This window comes from Schistocerca gregaria, chromosome 2, assembly GCF_023897955.1.
Source record: "Schistocerca gregaria isolate iqSchGreg1 chromosome 2, iqSchGreg1.2, whole genome shotgun sequence".
Classification (NCBI taxonomy): domain Eukaryota; kingdom Metazoa; phylum Arthropoda; class Insecta; order Orthoptera; family Acrididae; genus Schistocerca; species Schistocerca gregaria.
Window position 1 is genome coordinate 534285838 of NC_064921.1, and position 20017 is coordinate 534305854.

The window sequence follows — 20017 nt, forward strand, 5'->3', positions numbered from 1 at the left end:
TATATTCAGGACAGAGGAAATTAAAATGTCCTGTGGTGCCTCTCCTGCTTCCAGTCAGACGGTTTGACATCCTACCCCTATTTAAAAAAAAAAAAAAAAAAAAAAAAAAAAAAAAAAAAAAAAAAAAAAAAAAAAAAAAAAACTCGCAATGAATACTGGGTGGGATTATTTGTAACTGACAGAACAAGAACTCTTCAGAAAATTTGCAGTCTTTACTGCCTATTAGCTAATAACTTGCTGTTTTGTGTGATGTAAAATTAAACCGCCGTCTGCTTCACGTCTGCTGTGCAGCGAGCTACCTTAAGTATTAACTATATTTTTCTTACTTGTCACTTCTTCCGTGTGTTTTTGCTTTTAGGAAGCTTTAATTGTCGAGTGCTATTAATAGTGTTCCATAGATTTTGTGTTTGTTTTGAATACAATTAGAGAGAGTCCCTTTAGTCAACCATAGTGCTAGTGCCAGTAGTGCTATTGTTTGTTTTGAATACAGTCCAGTACAGTACAGTACAGTCCAGTCATTCTTTTCTACAAGAAGTGGTTAGCAATCACAGTTTAATCTATAATCGGCCGCCTTTAGTGAATTAGCAGTCTAGTTAAATGTTGATTAAGTCTCTTCAGTAAATTGATTCCTTAGGATGGATATGATGCGTGACCACTGTGTACGGACGCAGGAGGAGCTGGCCACTCTCCACGAACAGCTGAGCTTGTTTATGGCCGCGGTCAGCCGTCTTCAGGCTGCTGCCTCGGAGTGTAGCGGCAGGGGGAGTCTGGTGCGTCGCAAGGTACACCCCAGGTGTTACATGCTTCACCCACTGTCCCTGCTGTCGAGACATCTTCGCGGGTACGGCCGCAGCTGGGCCACCCTCTCCCCAAAGGGACTGGCGTGTTCAGCGGCGTTCGCGGTGCATGAGGCGGAGGGTAAATGTGGAGGCTGGCCATGTGGCATCGCCTGCTCTGTCTGTGAGTGGACATGTGGCTGCTCCTTCAGCAACGTCCGAGCAGGCACACGGGGGGAGGGGTTTATTAGTTATTGGGAGCTGCAACGTTAGGCGGGTGGTGGAGCCCCTTAGGGAAATAGCGGAAAGGTCGGGGAAGAAGGCCAGTGTTCACTCTGTCTGCTTGCCAGGTGGTCTCATTCGAGGTGTGGAGGAGGCCCTACCGGCGGCGATAGAAGGCACTGGGTGCACCCGACTGCAAATTGTTGCTCATGTCGGCACCAATGACTCCTGCCGTCTAGGTTCAGAGGTCATCCTCAGTTCGTACGGGCGGTTGGCAGAATTGGTGAAGGCGGAAAGCCTAGCTCGCAGGGTGGAATCAGAGCTAACTATTTGTAGTATCGTTCCCAGAACCGATCGCGATCCTCTGGTTTGGAGTTGAGAGGAAGGCTTCAACCAGAGGCTCAGACGATTATGCGGAGAGCTGGGGTGCAAATTTCTCGACCTCCGCTATCGGGTGGAGAAATGTAGGCTCCCCCTGAATAGGTCAGGCGTGCACTACACGGCGGAAGCGGCTACAAGGGTAGCTGAGTACGTGTGGAGTGCACATGGGGGTTTTTTAGGTTAGAGAATTCCCTCCCTAGGCCCGACAAGACGCCTCCTGAGACACGGCAAGGTAGGAGTAGGCAAAATGCAAAAGGGAATAACAATATTAATGTGCTAATAGCAAACTGCAGGAGCATCTATAGAAAGGTCCCAGAACTGCTCTCATTAATAAACGGTCACAACGCCCATATAGTACTAGGGACAGAAAGTTGGCTGAAACCAGACGTAAACAGTAATGAAATCCTAAACTCAGATTGGAATGTATACCGCAGAGACAGGTTGGACAGTGAAGGGGGAGGCGTGTTTATAGCATTCACGGAGATCCGAATTGTGAAATGATTTGGGTGAAGGTCACGGTTAAAGCAGGCTCAGACATGGTTATTGGATGTCTCTATAGGCCCCCGGGCACAGCAGCTGTTGTGGCTGAGCACCTGAAGAATAATTTGGAAAATATTTTGAGTAGATTTCCCCGCCATGTTATAGTTCTGGGTGGAGATTTTAATTTGCCGAATATAGACTGCGAGACTCAAACGTTCATAACGGGTGGCAGGGAAAAAGAATCCAGTGAAATATTTTTAAGTGCTTTATCTGAAAACTACCTTGAGCAGTTAAACAGTGAACCGACTTGTGGCGATAACATATTAGACCTTCTGGTGACAAACAGACCCGAACTAGTTAAATCAGTTAATGCAGAACAGGGAATCAGCGATCATAAAGAGGTTACTGCATCGATGATTTCAGCCGTAAATAGAAATATTAAAAAAGGTAGGAAGATTTTTCTGTTTAGCAAAAGTGACAAAAAGCAGATTTGAGAGTACTTGATGGTTCAACACAAAAGTTTTGTCTCAAGTACAGACAGTGTTGAGGATCAGTGGACAAAGTTCAAAACCATCGTACAATATGCATTAGATGAGTATGTGCCAAGCAAGATCATAAGAGATGGAAAAGAGCCACCGTGGTACAACAACCGAGTTAGAAAACTGCTGCGGAAGCAAAGGGAACTTCACAGCAAACATAAACATAGCCAAAGCCTTGCAGACAAACAAAAATTACGCGAAGCGAAATTTAGTGTGAGGAGGGCTATGCGAGAGGTGTTCAATGAGTTCTGAAGTAAAGTTCTATGTACTGACTTGGCAGAAAATCATAAGAAATTTTGGTCCTATGTCAAAGCGGTAGGTGGATCAAAATAAAATGTCCAGACACTCTGTGACCAAAATGGTACGGAAACAGAGAATGACAGACTAAAGGCCGAAATACTAAATGTCTTCTTCCAAAGCTGTTTCACAGAGGAAGACTGCACTGTAGTTCCTTCTCTAGATTGTCGCACAGATGACAAAATGGTAGATATCGAAATAGACGACAGAGGGATAGAGAAACAATTAAAATCGCTCAAACGAGAAAGGCCGCTGGACCTGATGGGATACCAGTTCGATTTTACACAGAGTACATGAAGGAACTCGTCCCCCTTCTTGCAGCGGTCTACCGTAGGTCTCTAGGAGAGCATAGCATTCCAAAAGATTGGAAAAGGGCACAAGTCATCCCTGTTGTCAAGAAGGGATGTCAGACATATGTGCATAACTATAGACCTGTGTCTATAACATTGATCAGTTGTAGAATTTTGGAACACGTATTATGTTCGAGTATAATGACTTTTCTGGAGACTAGTAATCTACTCTGTAGGAATGAGCATGGGTTTCGAAAAAGACGATTGTGTGAAACCCAGCTCGCGCTATTCGTCCACGAGACTCAGAGAGCCTTAGACACGGGTTCACAGGTAGATGCCGTGTTTCTTGACTTCCACAAGGCATTTTATACAGTTCCCCACAGTCGTTTAATGAACAAAGTAAGAGCATATGGACTATCAGACCAATTGTGTGATTGGATTGAAGAGTTCCTAGATAACAGAACGCAGCATGTCATTCTCAATGGAGAAAAGTCTTCCAAAGTAAGAGGGATTTCAGGTGTGCCGCAGGGGAGTGTCGTAGGACCATTGCTATTCACAATATACATAAAGACCTTGTGGATGACATCGGAAGTTCACTAAGGCTTTTTTCAGATGATGCTGTGGTGTATCGAGAGTTTGCAAAATGAAAAATTGTACTGAAATGCAGGAGGATCTGCAGCGAATTGACGCATGGTGCAGGGAATGGCAATTGAATCTCAATGTATACAAGTGTAATGTGCTGCGAATACATAGAAAGATAGATCCTTTATCATTTAGCTACGAAATAGCAGGTCAGCAACTGGAAGCAGTTAATTCCATAAATTATCAGGGAGTACGCATTAGGAGTGATTTAAAATGGAATGATCATATAAAGTTGATCGTCGGTAAAGCAGATGCCAGACAGATTCATTGGAAGAATCTTAAGGAAATGCAATCCGAAAACATAGGAAGTAGGTTACAGTACGCTTGTTCGCCCATTGCTTGAATACTGCTCAGCAGTGTGGACCTGTACCAGATAGGGTTGATAGAAGAGATAGAGAAGATCCAACAGAGAGCAGCGCGCTTCGTTACAGGATCATTTAATAATTGCGAAAGTGTTATGGAGATGATAGATAAACTCCAGTGGAAGACTGCAGGAGAGATGCTCAGTACGGGCTTTTGTTGAAGTTTCGAGAACATACCTTCACCGAAGAGTCAAGCAGTATATTGCTCCCTCCTACGTATATCTCGCGAAGAGACCATGAGGATAAAATCAGAGAGATTAGAGCCCACACAGAAACATACCGACAATCCTTCTTTCCACAAACAATACGAGACTGGAATAGAAGGGAGAACCGATAGAGGTACTCAGGGTACCCTCCGCCACACACCGTCAGGTGGCTTGCGGAGTATGGATGTAGATGTAAATATAGGATACATAAAACCAATAAAGACAAGCAAGACAGTACAAATTTCTTCAATCAAGTCTTAGCATCTTTTTCTCTCTTATCTTGCCACTGCTTTATATGGCGCACTTTCATTTCTGGGAAAGAATCTATTACTTCATCAAAGTTCGTCAACATTTTGCTACATGAAAAAACGAAATGTCTTTGTCTAATATTGAAAAAGCTATTAATACAAACAGTACCAAGGACTGGTGTGGTTCCTCGATTTGATTACGTATATTTTATCATTGTCTGCTAAATAAAATGAAATAGGCCTGCCTAATATTGCAACAATTGTTACACACACCAAATAAACGAGACTGTTTTGGCACAACTGGGCATTTTTATAACACAAAGAATGTAAGTCACGAAGTACCAATATCAAATGCCTACGGGCCTCCTACAAGCAAAAAGTTTTATGTTAGCAAACAGTTTGACATTTCATTCATACTCTCTAGCTTCTGAAGCACGAGATCGACAAGTGGTAGTATGAAATTTTTATATAAATTTGGAACCGTCACATTCTTTCATAATTTGTGCGAGTACCAGTTTCTTCTCCTTCCTCATTCTAACAAACAATCTTGTCATCACTAATTGTGTAACTATTCCTGCCAGCGTCAAAATTTATTCTCTTGATTAACTCACTAACCTTGCCACAATCACAAAGTTTAGTTATCCCGCATCTATTCTCTGGTTAGGCTTTATTACTTATTCATACAATGCGTTTTCCACGCTACTCCAAGAATAGAACTTTAGCGGCTGCTAGCCGGGGGACTGTATACTGGCCTTTACTAGTGTAGCGGTCTGGTCAAAACTTTTCTGTCAAAATCTCATCTTCTTGGATACACGGAGAAGATAACACACAATCTTTGTCACCTGTTATTCCTGTTAGTTGTTTATTTCCGCTCTGGTAGTCTGAATCTATGGATTTCACTAGTAATTATAACAACGCTGATCATTTGCAAACCCAGTCAACCACATAAACAGCAATTGGCATTCACCCGTTTGGCTTTATTCCACTCAGCTTGTATAGCCCCGTCCCCTTTTGTCTGCAGGAAAGCTTATTTCTAGATGCGACGGGGATTGCCCTGGCAGAGACATTATGTATGCTATGCACGTATTCAGAAATCAACTTATGATTCATTCAGAAATCAACTTATGATTCATTCAGAAATCAACTTATGATTCATTCAGAAATCAACTTATGATTCATTCAGAAATCAACTTATGATTCATTCAGAAATCAACTTACGATTCATTCAGAAATCAACTTACGATTCATTCAGAAATCAACTTATGATTCATTCAGAAATCAACTTAGAATTTGTTCAAAAACCAACATGGATGTGTTTAAAAATTATATGAATAATCGATAGACCAACATATGCTGGATGCTAGGCCCTTTGTGAAACAAGGTCTTTTTCCTCCCTGAAATTGCCGCCCGGAGCAGATATCCTGGTTTGTCCCCATCCCCCCTAGTTCCGGGCTTGTTGCGCATAAGTGAATCTGACAGCTTAGGAGCAAAGTTTTAATTTCTTTTTTTCTCTCATTCATGTTTTGTTGCTGCATTATTATTCTGCAGTAGTGAGATACAGTAATATCCACTATTAGAGAATTGGTTTTTACCAATCAAAGTTAAAAAATTTAATTGGAAACTGAGACAATGAAAAATTCCGGGAATTCTAAAAAATTCCCGTGTTTTTCCAGATTTTCTCCTGGATGAAAAAATTCCCGGGTTTTTCCCGGATCTCCCGGGTCGTATACACCCTGTGCTGTTAGGGAAGGCACTCATGTGTACTGTCTCTGCACATCTCATTAACGCACATTTCACTGCACTGTCCTAATGGGTATGTTTGTTGTACATCCCACATTGATTTCTGCAATTATTTCATGCAGTGTTGCTAGTCTCTTAGCATCAACAACACTCGGCATTTGCTGCTGCTCTCTATCATTGAGTGGAGGTCGTTAGTTAATGTGCTGTCTGTGGTGAGAGGTAATGCCTGAAATATAGTACTCTTGGCACACTCTTGCCACTGTGGATCTCTGAATATTGAATTCCCTAATGATTTTCCAAATGAAATGGAATGTCCTCTGTACCTCGCTCCAATTACCATTCTGAATAACCACAATATTATGAAAAGGATAGTTGCTTTTCAGCATATAGCGGAGATACTGAGTCGCACGTAGGTACAACAAAAAGACTGTCAAACAAAGATATCAGTCAAACAGGTCTTTAAGAGAATTAGACAAAAACAAACAAACAAACAAACAAACAAACACACACACACACACACACACACACACACACACACACACACACAAGGTCTGGCCTAGCCAGCCAGAGACTGTGGTCATGTGTGTGCACACTGCATTTGTTGAGTGTACGTGTGTGCATGTATGTTGTCTAATTCTGATAAAGGCCAGTTGGGCACAAAGCTTTGTCTGACAGTCTTTCTGTGGCTCAACATCTCCGCTATATGGTGAGTAGCAACTATCCTTTTCATAATACTGTAACTGTTTCGTTTTGTTGGAACAGTTTAATTTTGTCGGACCACCATTCTGCGTTCAAAGTATCTTAATTTCCACTGTGTACCCAAAATCATGTTGGAAATATTTTCACATGAATCAACCGAGTACAAATGACAGTTACACCAATGCATACGCCATACTTCTGTGATCTGTATATATACGTATCACTATCCCATGACTTATCTCGGTGTATATACACATGTATGTTCCAAACTCTACCTGTGCTACTGGACCATTTCAGCCAATCTTGGTTCATGTATCACTTACTGTGTAGAAAGAATGATAGTGGAGTAAGAACCACAACCTTTCACAGGAGCGATGGTGGGAATGAAAAAGTAGTGTAACCAACAAGGCGTGAATATCCATTCAATATTTGAGAATCAAATCACTTAGTGACTTTAAATAAGCGTTACACACAGTTTAAAATAATTACGAAACAGATGAAAACCTCCACACAATGATGGAAGGAAGGAAGTTTATTGCTAACTACATTTTTACTGTCCATATAGTAAAATTGCCACATGAAAAAGACATTTTAATTTATTACTTCTTTACTACTAATTGTATTCGTGACATTTTTCTTACAATATTCCATACACCACTGAATGTATGAGCACAATTATATCATTGTACGACATCCAGTAAATGTATGTAAAATATATTTAGTATGTATGTACATTGGTAAAGCCATGGATAAAAAGCTCGTCCAAAAACTGCGGAGTGATTTCAATCCGATTTGGTACATATATTAGTTATAATATGGAAAGAAATACAGTGGGGTTCTATTAGCATGGGGGTGATAATGTGGAGAGAGGAGATGGACAAACAAAGAGGAGAAAGGAGAAGGTAGAAACAGTTAGGGAGCAGGGGGACATGGACAGAGAGAGGGGGGAGAAAAATGAAAGAGGGGCAGATGGACAGGGAGACGGGGAGAGGGGCTGGGGGGCGGGCAGAGGGGCTGGGGGGTAGGGCTGGGAATAGTAGGGAGAGGGGCAGGAGTAGTAGGGAGAGGGGCAGGGAGTAGTAGGGAGAAGGGATGGATAAAGAGAAAGGAAGGAGGAGGTGGACAGATGGGAGGAGAAGATGGACAGAGGGAGAAGAATCAGATATGGACACGAGGAGGAAGTGACGAGGGGGGGAGCATGTATCAGGTAGACAGAGAGACGGTTTTTCACTGGAAGAATCCTAAGGAAATGCAGTCCAAAAACAAAGGAAGTAGGTTACAGTACACTTTTCGCCCACTGCTGGAATACTGCTCACTGGTGTGGGATCCGTACCATATAGGGTTGATTGAACAGATAAGAAAGATCCAAAGGAGAGCAGCGCGCTTTGTTACAGGATCATTTAATAATCGCGAAAGCGTTACGGAGGTGATGGATAAACTCCAGTGGAAGACTCTGCATGAGAGATGCTCAGTAGCTCGGTACAGGCTTTTGTTGACGTTTCGAGAACATACCTTCACTGAAAGTCAAGCAGTTTATTGCTCCCTTCTACATATATCTCGTGAAGAGACCATGAGCATAAAATCAGTGAGATTAGAGCCCACACAGAGGCATACCGACAATTTTTCTTTCCACGAACAATACGAGACTGGAATAGAAGGGAGAACCGATAGAGGTACTCAAGGCATCCTCCGCCACACACCATCAGGTGGCTTGCGGAGTATGGATGTAGATGTAGATAGCAAGGGGTCGGGGAAGGGGGAGATGGAAATAACGTGGAGGGTGGAGTAGGGAGAAAGAGAGAGGGAGTGGAGGAGATGGACAGAGATGGGTTACGAAGGAGAGGGACTAATAATATAACAGTGGAATAAATACACATTAGTTTAGTCATAATATCAATGTCCTCTACGTGTAGCCCCTGGACTGATTCCAACCTCACCTTAGCACTGATTTTTATCATCTCTTCTTTGTAGACATTTAACTTCACTTTCAATTACTAAAAGATGCTGCATTTCATTTAATAAATTGTTTACTTTTTATTTCAAATTTTGAACTAACTGAACCTCATATGAATTATTAATGAAAACATAAAAACTTATTTAATATTCTGACTTGTAGTATCTTGGCTCTTTAACTGTAAACTGATGTCACAATACTGTGAACAATGTGCTGCATTTGTGTGGAGTGTAGTGGAGGGTACCTCTGATTAGGCCCCATCCTCATCTAATCCTACCCCACTCTGTTTATGCTCTATATTCGTACATATTATTTATGTAATTTATTTGCCATGTCCGATACTGTTGTATTTAATGGTCTCAGGTGTGCGTGTGTGTAAAATAAATAAAAATAAAGAAAATCAATGGATATGGAGGCAGACTGCACTAAAATCCAGAACACAAATGTAGACCTTACATTCATAAAGTAATAAATACTATAGCACTTGAAAATTGCATAAATTCCTAATACATGTTAAATTTGGGCAATGACTGTGCTCTTTTCAACTCGCTCTCTACTATATGCTGCTTATGTGAAAAGTGTATAGGCAGACACTGTCAATAAGAAAACACAACCTTTGTTTGACTCTTTCCAACACCACGGACTCTGAGCCTTCGCGCGCGCGCGCACGCACGCGAGCGAGTGTGTGTGTGTGTGTGTGTGTGTGTGTGTGTGTGTGTGTGTGTGTGTGTGTGTGTGTGTGGTGATAAATCATGTTTCAAAATGTAGAACCTGGGTCTCTCACATTAACCAATTCTTTGGAATTGCTCTAATATTGTACGACTGAACTGAAAGTGAAGGTTAGTATTGTAAAAGCAGAAATTTGTGAATGACAGTACATAAATTATTGTTCACATCAAATGTGTTTGGACAGGGAGGGGGGTATACAGAGAGATTAATCTCTTCACTCAAGGAGTCCCGAATCATAAAGAAATATATATTACACACACACACACACACACACACACACACACACACACACCACTGAAAAGTAGATTAGGCCAACGCAAAACAAACAGTTTCAATTTTTCTATGAACAAATATTCTTCACTATTTACGTCAATAATGCAAAAATAATTACATGGAACAATTCACATGTAAACAACTGAATCAGATCACAATTCTAAGGCGATATAACTGCTGCCTTGTCTGGTATTCATATCTGTCTCCTATGGTCCGGGAATCAGTCAGCTGGTCTACCATATCCCTATCTAAATCTGTTTCTGGCATTCTACAGCAATTATGGTACATACTGCACCTGCGACAGTAGGTCAACACCCTAACACGGCATCGCGAATTTGCACCATATCAGTGCAACTCTAGTGAGTGTAAGATTAATTGTTTTCGAGTGCCAAAGCCAATACATTCAGATTCTACCCAAAGCTACCAATGCTTCTGATGCATGCTGAGTGTTTCACATATTTCTAGAGCTACATAATTTTTTTCTTTCATGAAGAAAGTCAACCACTAAGGGGTTAAATTTATTATAACCAACTCAATTAGTATTTTCTCACCTCACCTTTGAATGTTTCTAATACAGTTGTGTATGTCACCCTCAATATTAGCTCAACAACATGTTAATAGTGATCATTCAGCAATTCATTTTACTTACTTTCACAGTAACTTCTTCAGCTGCACAGTGGATATGCATGACTGCCGAGTAGCCAGCACAAATTATACTCTTATGTTCGAGGATAACAACCTAAGACGTAAACAAATTTCATAGTTTAGCTAGTTTATAAAATTGTTTAAATACTTTGCAAGTGCTAAACTGTAACATTATTACCAACCTGAGCATCAAATACTCTGCCAGTCTTTATAGGATTTGCATTGTCGCAAAGGACAAAACCTGGAGACACATCGTCTTCTTCAATGCCTTTCAGTTTTATTTTGACATTTTCTCCAGGTCCTACAGCTGTCACTTCTTCATCATCTGACCACATCTGATCAACAAGCACTACAGTCTAGCAAGAAACGGGAAAGCAAAAGTTATATCACAAAACTCAAAACACAGCAGATACTGCACAATAAAGTAATACAGCTATTGACAAATAAACAACAGAGAGATCTATATCTCTAATTGGGTACTGAGACATTTTAGAGGTGAATTACAATAATTTACTGCACATAAGAAGTTCACAACATTTTCTTGCCAAGGTTGGAAATAGAATTAATTTAATAAATACCCTGAAGAAAAATATAACTAGCATTTGTAAAATTACTCTATAAAGGAATGCACAGTGTAATATTTTCATCTGGATTGCATCTGCCACTGATTTTGTATGCATTTAGTTTCACTGTACCATTTACTTACTACTCACTCAGCAAATACTCACTATTGTTGAGCCATTGAGCAGCAGATTTACTTGTAAACAAGATTTGGAGCTTGTAGCTCAGCTTTTGGGCAGTTTTCTCTTTTAGGGAAGACTGGAGGAGTGAGTGGAAAAGAGATGGGAAGGGAGTTAGAGAAGGGAGGGCAGGGAATGGGGATATGGCAACTAGGAGCTCACCCTTGTGCTGGCCGGGGGACAGCCTATGTAGTACATGATGAAGGAGAAAGAGTGGGCCAAGGTGGACAGAGAGGGGGGAGGGGGAAGAGGACAACTGATGATGAGGAAGACTAAAGTGAAGTGATAATGAGAATCGGAGGACGTGAGGGGCGGGTTGGGGGGGCAAGGGATAGGAGGAATGGGAACAGGGACCAGCAAAGATAACAACCAAGGGGATTCCGGTTGAATGATGTTCTGTAGGGAAAATTCTAGATAGCACAGGTTGTGATGCAGCTTTTGACAACTAACACATTGTGTAAACCGAAGGTGAAGGTGGGAGAAAGGAAAGGAAAGGAACTACTGACGGCAACTGCGTCAGGACTTCATGCGGAATCAGCAGCAATGAGCAAAAATGTTGTCCTGGACCAGAACTCAAACCCGGAATCTCCTGCTTACTAAGCAGTTGTGTTTACCACTACACTACCTGGATGCTGTGTTTACTGCAACTGCGTGGACTATTTTGGCATGCACCCTGGCTGACCCACATAGCACCCACCACCTATCTGCAGTCCCCATCCACATCCTCCTTGCTCGCTACTTTGAGATTCTCAGAGAAGGGTGAATGTAATTGTGCATCCACACTGAAAGTGGTGGATCCATTGCCCATCAAGGCAAATCAATTATATGGATGTATCACATCTGTTATTTTGGACACGCCTAAAAAAATAGACACCTTGCAGAATCTGTAGCTGTGATACATATTGTGTAAGCTGAAGCTGCAGGTGACAGGAAAGGAAAGGAATTACCGATGTCAGCACACTATGTGGAAATGTGGGTCAGTTGGGGGAACGTACCGAGAAGCGCCTGCGCAGTTGCGATACACGTGATGTCCGGGTAGTGTAGTGATTAATGCAGCTGCCCAGAAAGCAGGAGATCTTGGGTTCAAATCCTTGTCTGGTACCCATTTTACCTTGGCACCACTTATTCTGCATTAAGTCCTGATGCAGCTGGCATCAATAGTTCCTTCTTTTTCCTTTTGTTTCTCCCATCTTGACCTTCAACTTACATATTATGCAAAATAGCTGTGGATTATGCATTGTGTATGTTAATTTGGACACATCCAAAAGAACAGACACCATGCTTCATATAGCACATTCTGCTCAGTGATATGCACTCCCACTGGGTGGACATGTCTTCACCCTACATATCACCTAGTCAAACAATGGAAAATCCAGAGTGAAATGTAACAATATAATGAAAACAGTAGAAGCTACTAACTGTATAGTGGACATGCTGAGCCACAGAAAGGCACAGCAAAAAGACTGTCACAAGATGAGCTTTTGGCCAGCACCGCCTTTGCCAAACACACACAAGGCCTTGTTGGTCAAAAGTTAACATCCAAATAGTCTTTTTATTGTGCCTTTCTGCGACTCAGCATCTCTACTATAGATGAGTGGCAACTATCCTTTTCATTATATTGCTACTTATCACTTAGTTTGTCTCACCTATCCACCTGACAAAACCCCTCCCTCAAGTTGGTCTGCACAACCAGAAACACATCTCTAGAATAAATTGTACAATAGTGAAGTTCAATGTTCCAAATCTTGTTTATGTGGTTATCTGCAGATCAGTGCCTCAACTGCATAGTGAACAATTATCTTTATTCTTTTTATTATTTGAATTCCACCCAGAACTGTTCAGCACTGCCAACACTGAATTACTAGAGGTCATGTCATAGCATTTTATAGGTCAAGTCATAGCATTTTATTTATTTTAAATAGCAAATGCTTTGTGTGACTTAATGTTTTGCTGAAAGAGACGCTTCCAGGATAAATATTGAGTAAACAGTTTCATCATTTTATTGAAATAGCACATTATTGCTGTCACTAGCCACGTAGCTACACTGTGTTACCATTCTGTCAACCCCATCAATTGATGGCATGCAAAACTTTCACATACTAAACTGTATACACTGACATGCTCGCTCAATCTTCATTGTGTTGTGCGGAACAAATAGATTGAAACTTCTTGGCAAATTAAAACTGTGTGTCAGACTGAGACTCAAACTCTGGACATTTTCCTTTCGCAGGCCATTGCTCTACCAACTAAGCTAACCAAGCACGACTCATGACCTTCCCTCACAGCTCTACTTCCACCAGTACCTAGTCTCCTACCCTCCAAACTTCAACAGAAGTTCTCCTGCAGAACTTCTGAACTTTTGGAACTGTGAAGACATGTCTTAGCCACAGCCTGGGAGGCATTTCCAGAGTGAAATTTTCATTGTGTAGCAGTTTGTGCACTGATATGAAACTTATTGGCAGATTAACACTGTGTGTCAGATTGAGACTGGAACTTGGGATCTCTGCCTTTCGCAGCCAAGTTACAACTCACAACCTGTATTCACAGATCTGCTTCTACCAGTACATCTCCTCCTTCCAGGAGTGTTAGTCCCACAAATTTGTCATGAGAAATTCTTTGAAGTTTGGAAGGTAGAAGGTAAGGTACTGACAGAGGTACAGTTGTGAGGATGGACCATGAGTCATGCTTAAGTTTGCTCTGGTCGTGGAGCCCTTTCCCACAAAAGGTAAGATCCTCGGCTCAAGACAGTCTGGCACACAATTTTAATCTGCAAGGAAGTTTCATATCAGAGCACACTCCGATGCAGAGTGAAAATTTCATTCTGGAAACATGTAGATTCTAATGCAGGCAGTAGACCATGTTTGTTGTATGAAATTAAGGTTTTGCTGGAGGGCAACAGCTGTTCATTTACTACATAAAGAAATGCAAGATACAGCTTCAAGTTTTCTTTCATATAGGACAAACTTTTGCAAGAACTGGAGTGAGACTTGTTGACAATGATGCAGATGGTTATTCATCAAATTTTAAGTGAGTATTTCTTGTTCTAATTTCATTAAGTGTTTCTTTACACTGGTTACCGTTTTTCTAATGTTCCTTCATTTTCTCAACCAGCAACATTTTTCCTTTGTTACAGGTTCAGAAAATGAAGACAATGAGTCTGTAGAGCCATAAAATATAAGTCCTGAATGTTGAGCATTTGTAGTAATACTGTGAAAGCTTTGCAAAAGAAATTTTACTTAATGAAAAATCAATAAGAGCACTACAATGACTACACGTATACCAATACCCAACCATCACAGAGTAATAGTGACAACAATAAGTAAACAGAAAACTGTAAATGTCAATTTACATATCCAAACTTGTCCCCTTGAACTGACTTTGCCACACAATATGAGCTTCAGATGTACAGCCATTTCCTCACTTCACAAAAACACATTTTCTTACACATGTTTCAAGCCTAACATTATTTAGGGTTTTGTGAAAATATCGGCTAACATTTCTCCAGAATACAGATGTTCAATATTGTTAACATCTGACTCAACATGCTTTCTTATAAAATTACCTTTTATGTCTATAACCTCTGATCTAGAGTTTGTCACTCAATTTTTGGCTAAATGAATAGCGCCTTTACTATCACAATATACTTCAAGTGACTTTGTGACACTACTTGGATCTCCCTCACACAAGGTTGCCTTAACACAGTAAATCTGGAACAGCTGACACCAAAGTTATATATTCGGCTTTTACCAAGTAAATAGTGCAATAGTTTTTTACTTTCTGCTATGCCACAAAATTAAAGAATTCTGTGTTTTTATCTATTTATCAGAGTACTGGCCACTGGTTTTATTTCCCCAATTTGCATCACTGAAGGCCTTGTTTCTCTATTGCCAATTCTAAAAATTTTTAGCTTACAGCTCATTGTTCCCTTTAAATGTCTAAACACACTTTTTACTGGCAACCAAAGGATCTTTTTAAAACAGTGATTAAATCTGTGAAGGAAATTGACTGCAAAACATGTCACGCCTGCAGATTCACGATAGGTATACAAGACCTCTTACTGCTCCGATAAGGTACACTGATGTCATTTGATTTGACTGCCTCGAAGTTCCATCCGCGTTTTAGTGTTGTTGACACTGGCTTGGTATCACTCTCTCCACATTTCCCCGAAGCTTTTCTTGCAAAGGATTCCTGCAGTTTCATATTTTCATACCTAGGCATCTGCTAAATTGCATTAAGTAACCTCCAGGGTCCTCGAGTTGCCGCTGACAAGATATAGCTAATGGACACGAGATTGACCACTGGTGCTGAGGTTTCCTTATAACCAACATTTAATTTGAGAGTATCCTTTTACCATTAAGCGTGCTTCTGGTTGTATTGCCAGTCCCATGTTTTACCTTAAAATACTGACTCAGTCTTGAGAGGTTTGATGTCCCCTGGGTAGCTCTTTGAATGTGTCACTACAATCTAAGAAACGAGAATTCTTTCTTCACTGCTTTTTTTCCATTTTTCCTTATTTATCCCTTCCAAAGCCTCTTTGAAATCGATGGCTTCATTTGAAGTTCTGCTTGCAAGTAGTAAGTAAAATGGTCAGATAATCTGTTTGACATTTCAAGCTCCATTTCCCGATTCTCACGTTCCTCATCTTTAACTTCAATCTCCATTGGATCACTGTCCAAACCATAAAAAGATCCATTATCACTGTTTACTGAATTAATTTCTTCTTCAGTACCGGTATGTGAAGCACTGATGTCATGAAGAATTGCTTCCTGTTGCAACCCTAAGATCTTGGTGATATTACATTCCTCTATCTTTGAACTTGGGAAACTCTCATTCTCCAGTAAATTTATGCTGACAGTTATCTGGCAGTTTTGATTGATGAACTGCAAGCTTTTGGTTCCCTGGCAGTAGTCTAAGAAATAAACTTCTGTGACATCTTACCCCACTTCTTGCAACAGGGTTTTGGAATGTGAACCACTACACTGCAGCAAAAAATCCTCAGGTGTGATACATAAGCCTTTCTCCTGAATCAAAATTCATATGGTTTTTTACCTCCGAGTGTGGTCTATGGAGAACAACTGTACAGGCATGCAGCTTTAGACACAGTTTGAGCCTAGTACTCCTTCAGTAAGTTGGCACAGAACATCATAGTATGGGCTTCTTTAAGCATTAGTTCTCTCAGCAACATCAATTTACAGCTGACTGCATTGTACTGTAAGATTGTAGATGAAACCTTAAGGCATAAGTAATCTTTTTAGCTTGCTGTTGACACATTCCTTTCTACTATCAGACTGCAACTTCATCTACATCTACATCCATACTCCGCAACCCACCATATGGTGCGTGGCGGAGGGTACCTCGTGCCACAACTAGCACCTTCTCTCCCTGCTCCACTCCCAAACAGAACGAGGGAAAAGGATTGCCTATATGCCTCTGCACGAGCCATAATCTCTCTTTTTGTGGTCTTTCCGCAAAATGTGAGTTGGCGGCACTAAAATTGTATTGCAGTCAGCCTCAAATGCTCGTTCTCTAAATTTCCTCAGTAGCAATTCACTAAAAGAACGCCTCCTTTCCTCCAGAGACTCCCACCCAAGTTCCTGAAGCATTTCCATAACACTCGCGTGATGATGAAACCTACCAGTAACAAATCTAACAGCCCGCCTCTGAATTGCTTCTATGTCCCCCCTCAATCTGACCTGATAGGGATCCAAAGTACTCGAGCAGTACTAAAGAATAGGTCGTATTAGTGTTTTATAAGCAGTCTCCTTTACAGATGAACCACATCTTCCCAAAATTCTACCAATGAACCGAAGACGACTATCCGCCTTCCCCACAACTACCATTACATGCTTGTCCCACATCATATCACTCTGCAATGTTACGTCCAAATATTTAATCGACATGACTGCCAAGCGCTACACTACTAATTGAGTATTCAAGCATTACGGGATTCTTTTTCCTATTCATCTGCATTAATTTACATTTATCTATATTTAGAGGTAGCTGTCATTCTTTGCACCAATCACAAATCCTGTCCAAATCATCTTGTATCCTCCTACAGTCACTCAACGACGATACCTTTCTGTACACCACAGCACCATCAGCCAAACAGCTGCACATTGCTATCCACCCTATCCAAAAGATCATTTATGTAGATAGAAAACAGCGGACCTACCACACTTCCCTGTGACACTCCAGATCATACCCTCACCTCCGATGAACACTCACCATCGAGCACAACTTACTGGGAGCTATTACCGTATTTACCCGAATCTAAGCCGCACTTTTTTTTCTGGTTTTTGCAATCCAAAAAACAGCCTGCGGCTTAGAATCGAGTGCAAAGCAAGCAGAGGTTCTGAAAAATGTTGGTAGGTGCCGCCACAATTAACTTCTGCCGACGAATATATGTAGCGCTACACAGGCCCGCTTTGTAGGCACAAAGATAAATACTGGCACCAAAACCCTCTGCGTCAGTACTTCAAAAAAGGGGGGGTGGGGTGGAAGACGGAGCTTTTTTTTCTCCGCCCCGAGTTTCGACCACTGCATTTTCATACATTATCCAACGAAGTAAATACCAATTCCGTATTGTTCATCTTCGAATGTAGCAGAATTTCAATGTACTACGAAAATCCGACTGGCAAGACTGTTTGGGATGTTTTCTACGTTTTGAATTTTTTCCTACCTGTGAGAAGAGATGGTTGCTAATAGGAACCTGATGAAATGTGAATCACATACAGTATTCTCTTCACCATAAGAATAATACAAATATAAACATTTTGCCATGTATTCTTTCATGTCTGCTGCTATCTCATTTAAATCCTGTCTGCCTAATAAACTACGAAACTAGAGTGAGACAACAGCATACACGGAAGAATATACGTATCATGTCATGTTTATATTTGTATTATTCTTATGGCTAATAGTGATACAGCCAGAAATGAAGCACGGCCACTGACTAGATTTTTAAATCTAAGATGACTTTTCTGTGCAGAATTTGATGTACTAAAGAAGCGGCCGCAAAGATTTTCAAACGGAGAAAAATTTTCGCCTAACTCTCGTTCAGAACATGTTCTATCATATGCAGTCTATTATTTGGTTCTTGTTGATCATTATCAAAGAAAGCAGCAGTGTAACTAACAACAAATAGCAGTCTCTTGCCATTGTTTCACTAATGAGACGATTCCTCTCTCTCTCTCTTTTAACTGTAAGCAGCGGTAGCGTGCACAAAAGTAAGCCATGCCGCGAGCGGCGACAGGCCATAAACACGCACTATCAGAATGCGACAAACAATGCATGACACAGTAAAGTAATGCATTTTCAACTTAGAGTGGCGTAAACACCTATAACAAAGAAAACGGTACTTATCAGATTAAAGCAAAATAAGCGATCGATTCATACCAGACAAAGCACGTGAAAAAGGAAAATACGGACGGAGCGCCTGACGCATAGCAATGGCTACCTGGTAAAGTTTAACTGCTAAGCTTACGACTCGCACCAAACTACTGTAGCTGTATCGTCATTCATTCAACCTAAATTGTCTCTCATATTACAATGGGCCTAAAACTATTCTCTCCCTTGAATTTCGAGTCTCAAATTTCAGGTGCGGCTTGGATTCGGGAATTTTATTTCCTTCATTTCGACTCTCATTTTTCAGGTGCGACTTAGATTTGAGTGCTGCTTAGATTCGAGTAAATATGGTACTTAAGAAGTCTTCGAGCCACTCACATATTTGGGAACCAATCCCATATGCTTGTACCTTAGTTAGGAGTCTGCACTGGGGCACTGAGTCAAAAACTTTCTGGAAGTCATGTAATATGGCATCCGTCTGATACCCTTCATCCATGGTTTGCAAGATATCATGTGAAAAAAGGGCGAGTTGCGTTTCGCAGGAACGATGCTTTCTAAAGCCGTGCTGAAGCATGGACAGCAACTTCTCTGTCTCAAGGAAATTCATTATATTCTAACTGAGAATATGTTCGAGAATCCTGCAAAAAACTGATGTTAAGGATATTGGTCTGTAATTTTGAGAATCCGTCCTTCTACCCTTCTTATATACAGGCGTCACTTGCGCTTTTTTCCAGTCGCTCAGGACTTTATGTTGGGCAAGAGATTCGTGATAAATGCAAGCTAAGTAAGGAGCCAATGCAGTAGAGTACTCTCTATAAAACCGAACTGGAATACCATCAGGACCTGGTGATTTATTTATTTTCAACCTATTCAGCTGCTTCACAACCCCATGGATGTCGATCACTATATCCTCCATACAGGAATCTGTATGACACTCAAATGGCGGTATGTTTGTACAATCTTCCTGCGTAAAAGATTTCTCAAATACTAAATTTAAAATTTCAGCTTTCGTTTTGCTGTCTTCTGTTGCCAGGCCAGACTGATCAGTGAGTGACTGGAGGGAGGCCTTTGACTCGCTTACCGATTTTACGTAAGACCAGAATTTCCTTGGATTTTCAGCAAGATCTTTTGCTAAGGTATGACGGTGGTAGTGGTTGTATGCTTCGCGCATTGCTCTTTTGACAGCAGCACGGATCTCTATTAACTTTTGCCTGTCCTCATTCTCCCGATCTTTCTTGTACAGTGAGTGCAACGGTCTTTGCTTCCTGAGCATTCTCTGAATAGCACTATTAAACCACGGTGGGTCTTTTCCGTACATAACCCACTTCTTTGGCACATACTTCACCAATGCACGATTTATAATGTGTTAAAATTTGCCCATAATTCTACCATGTCCATCGTACCGGAAGTAAATGAAGCTGATTCATGCTAACAACTGCTTATCTGCTCT

At 41.0% G+C, this 20017-nt stretch overlaps 1 protein-coding gene across 1 annotated transcript in view; it reads right to left on the minus strand.

The window, feature by feature from the left end:
• LOC126330596 (eukaryotic peptide chain release factor GTP-binding subunit ERF3A) overlaps nucleotides 1-20017 on the minus strand; it is a 68420-nt gene that overhangs the window by 22085 nt on the left and 26318 nt on the right. Inside the window, exons 7-8 of the mRNA XM_049996371.1 lie at nucleotides 10666-10839; nucleotides 10488-10577 (exon numbers count right to left, since the gene is read on the minus strand). Of these exons, the coding sequence (XP_049852328.1) occupies nucleotides 10488-10577; nucleotides 10666-10839 (264 nt within the window). The remainder of the gene's footprint in view (nucleotides 1-10487; nucleotides 10578-10665; nucleotides 10840-20017) is intronic.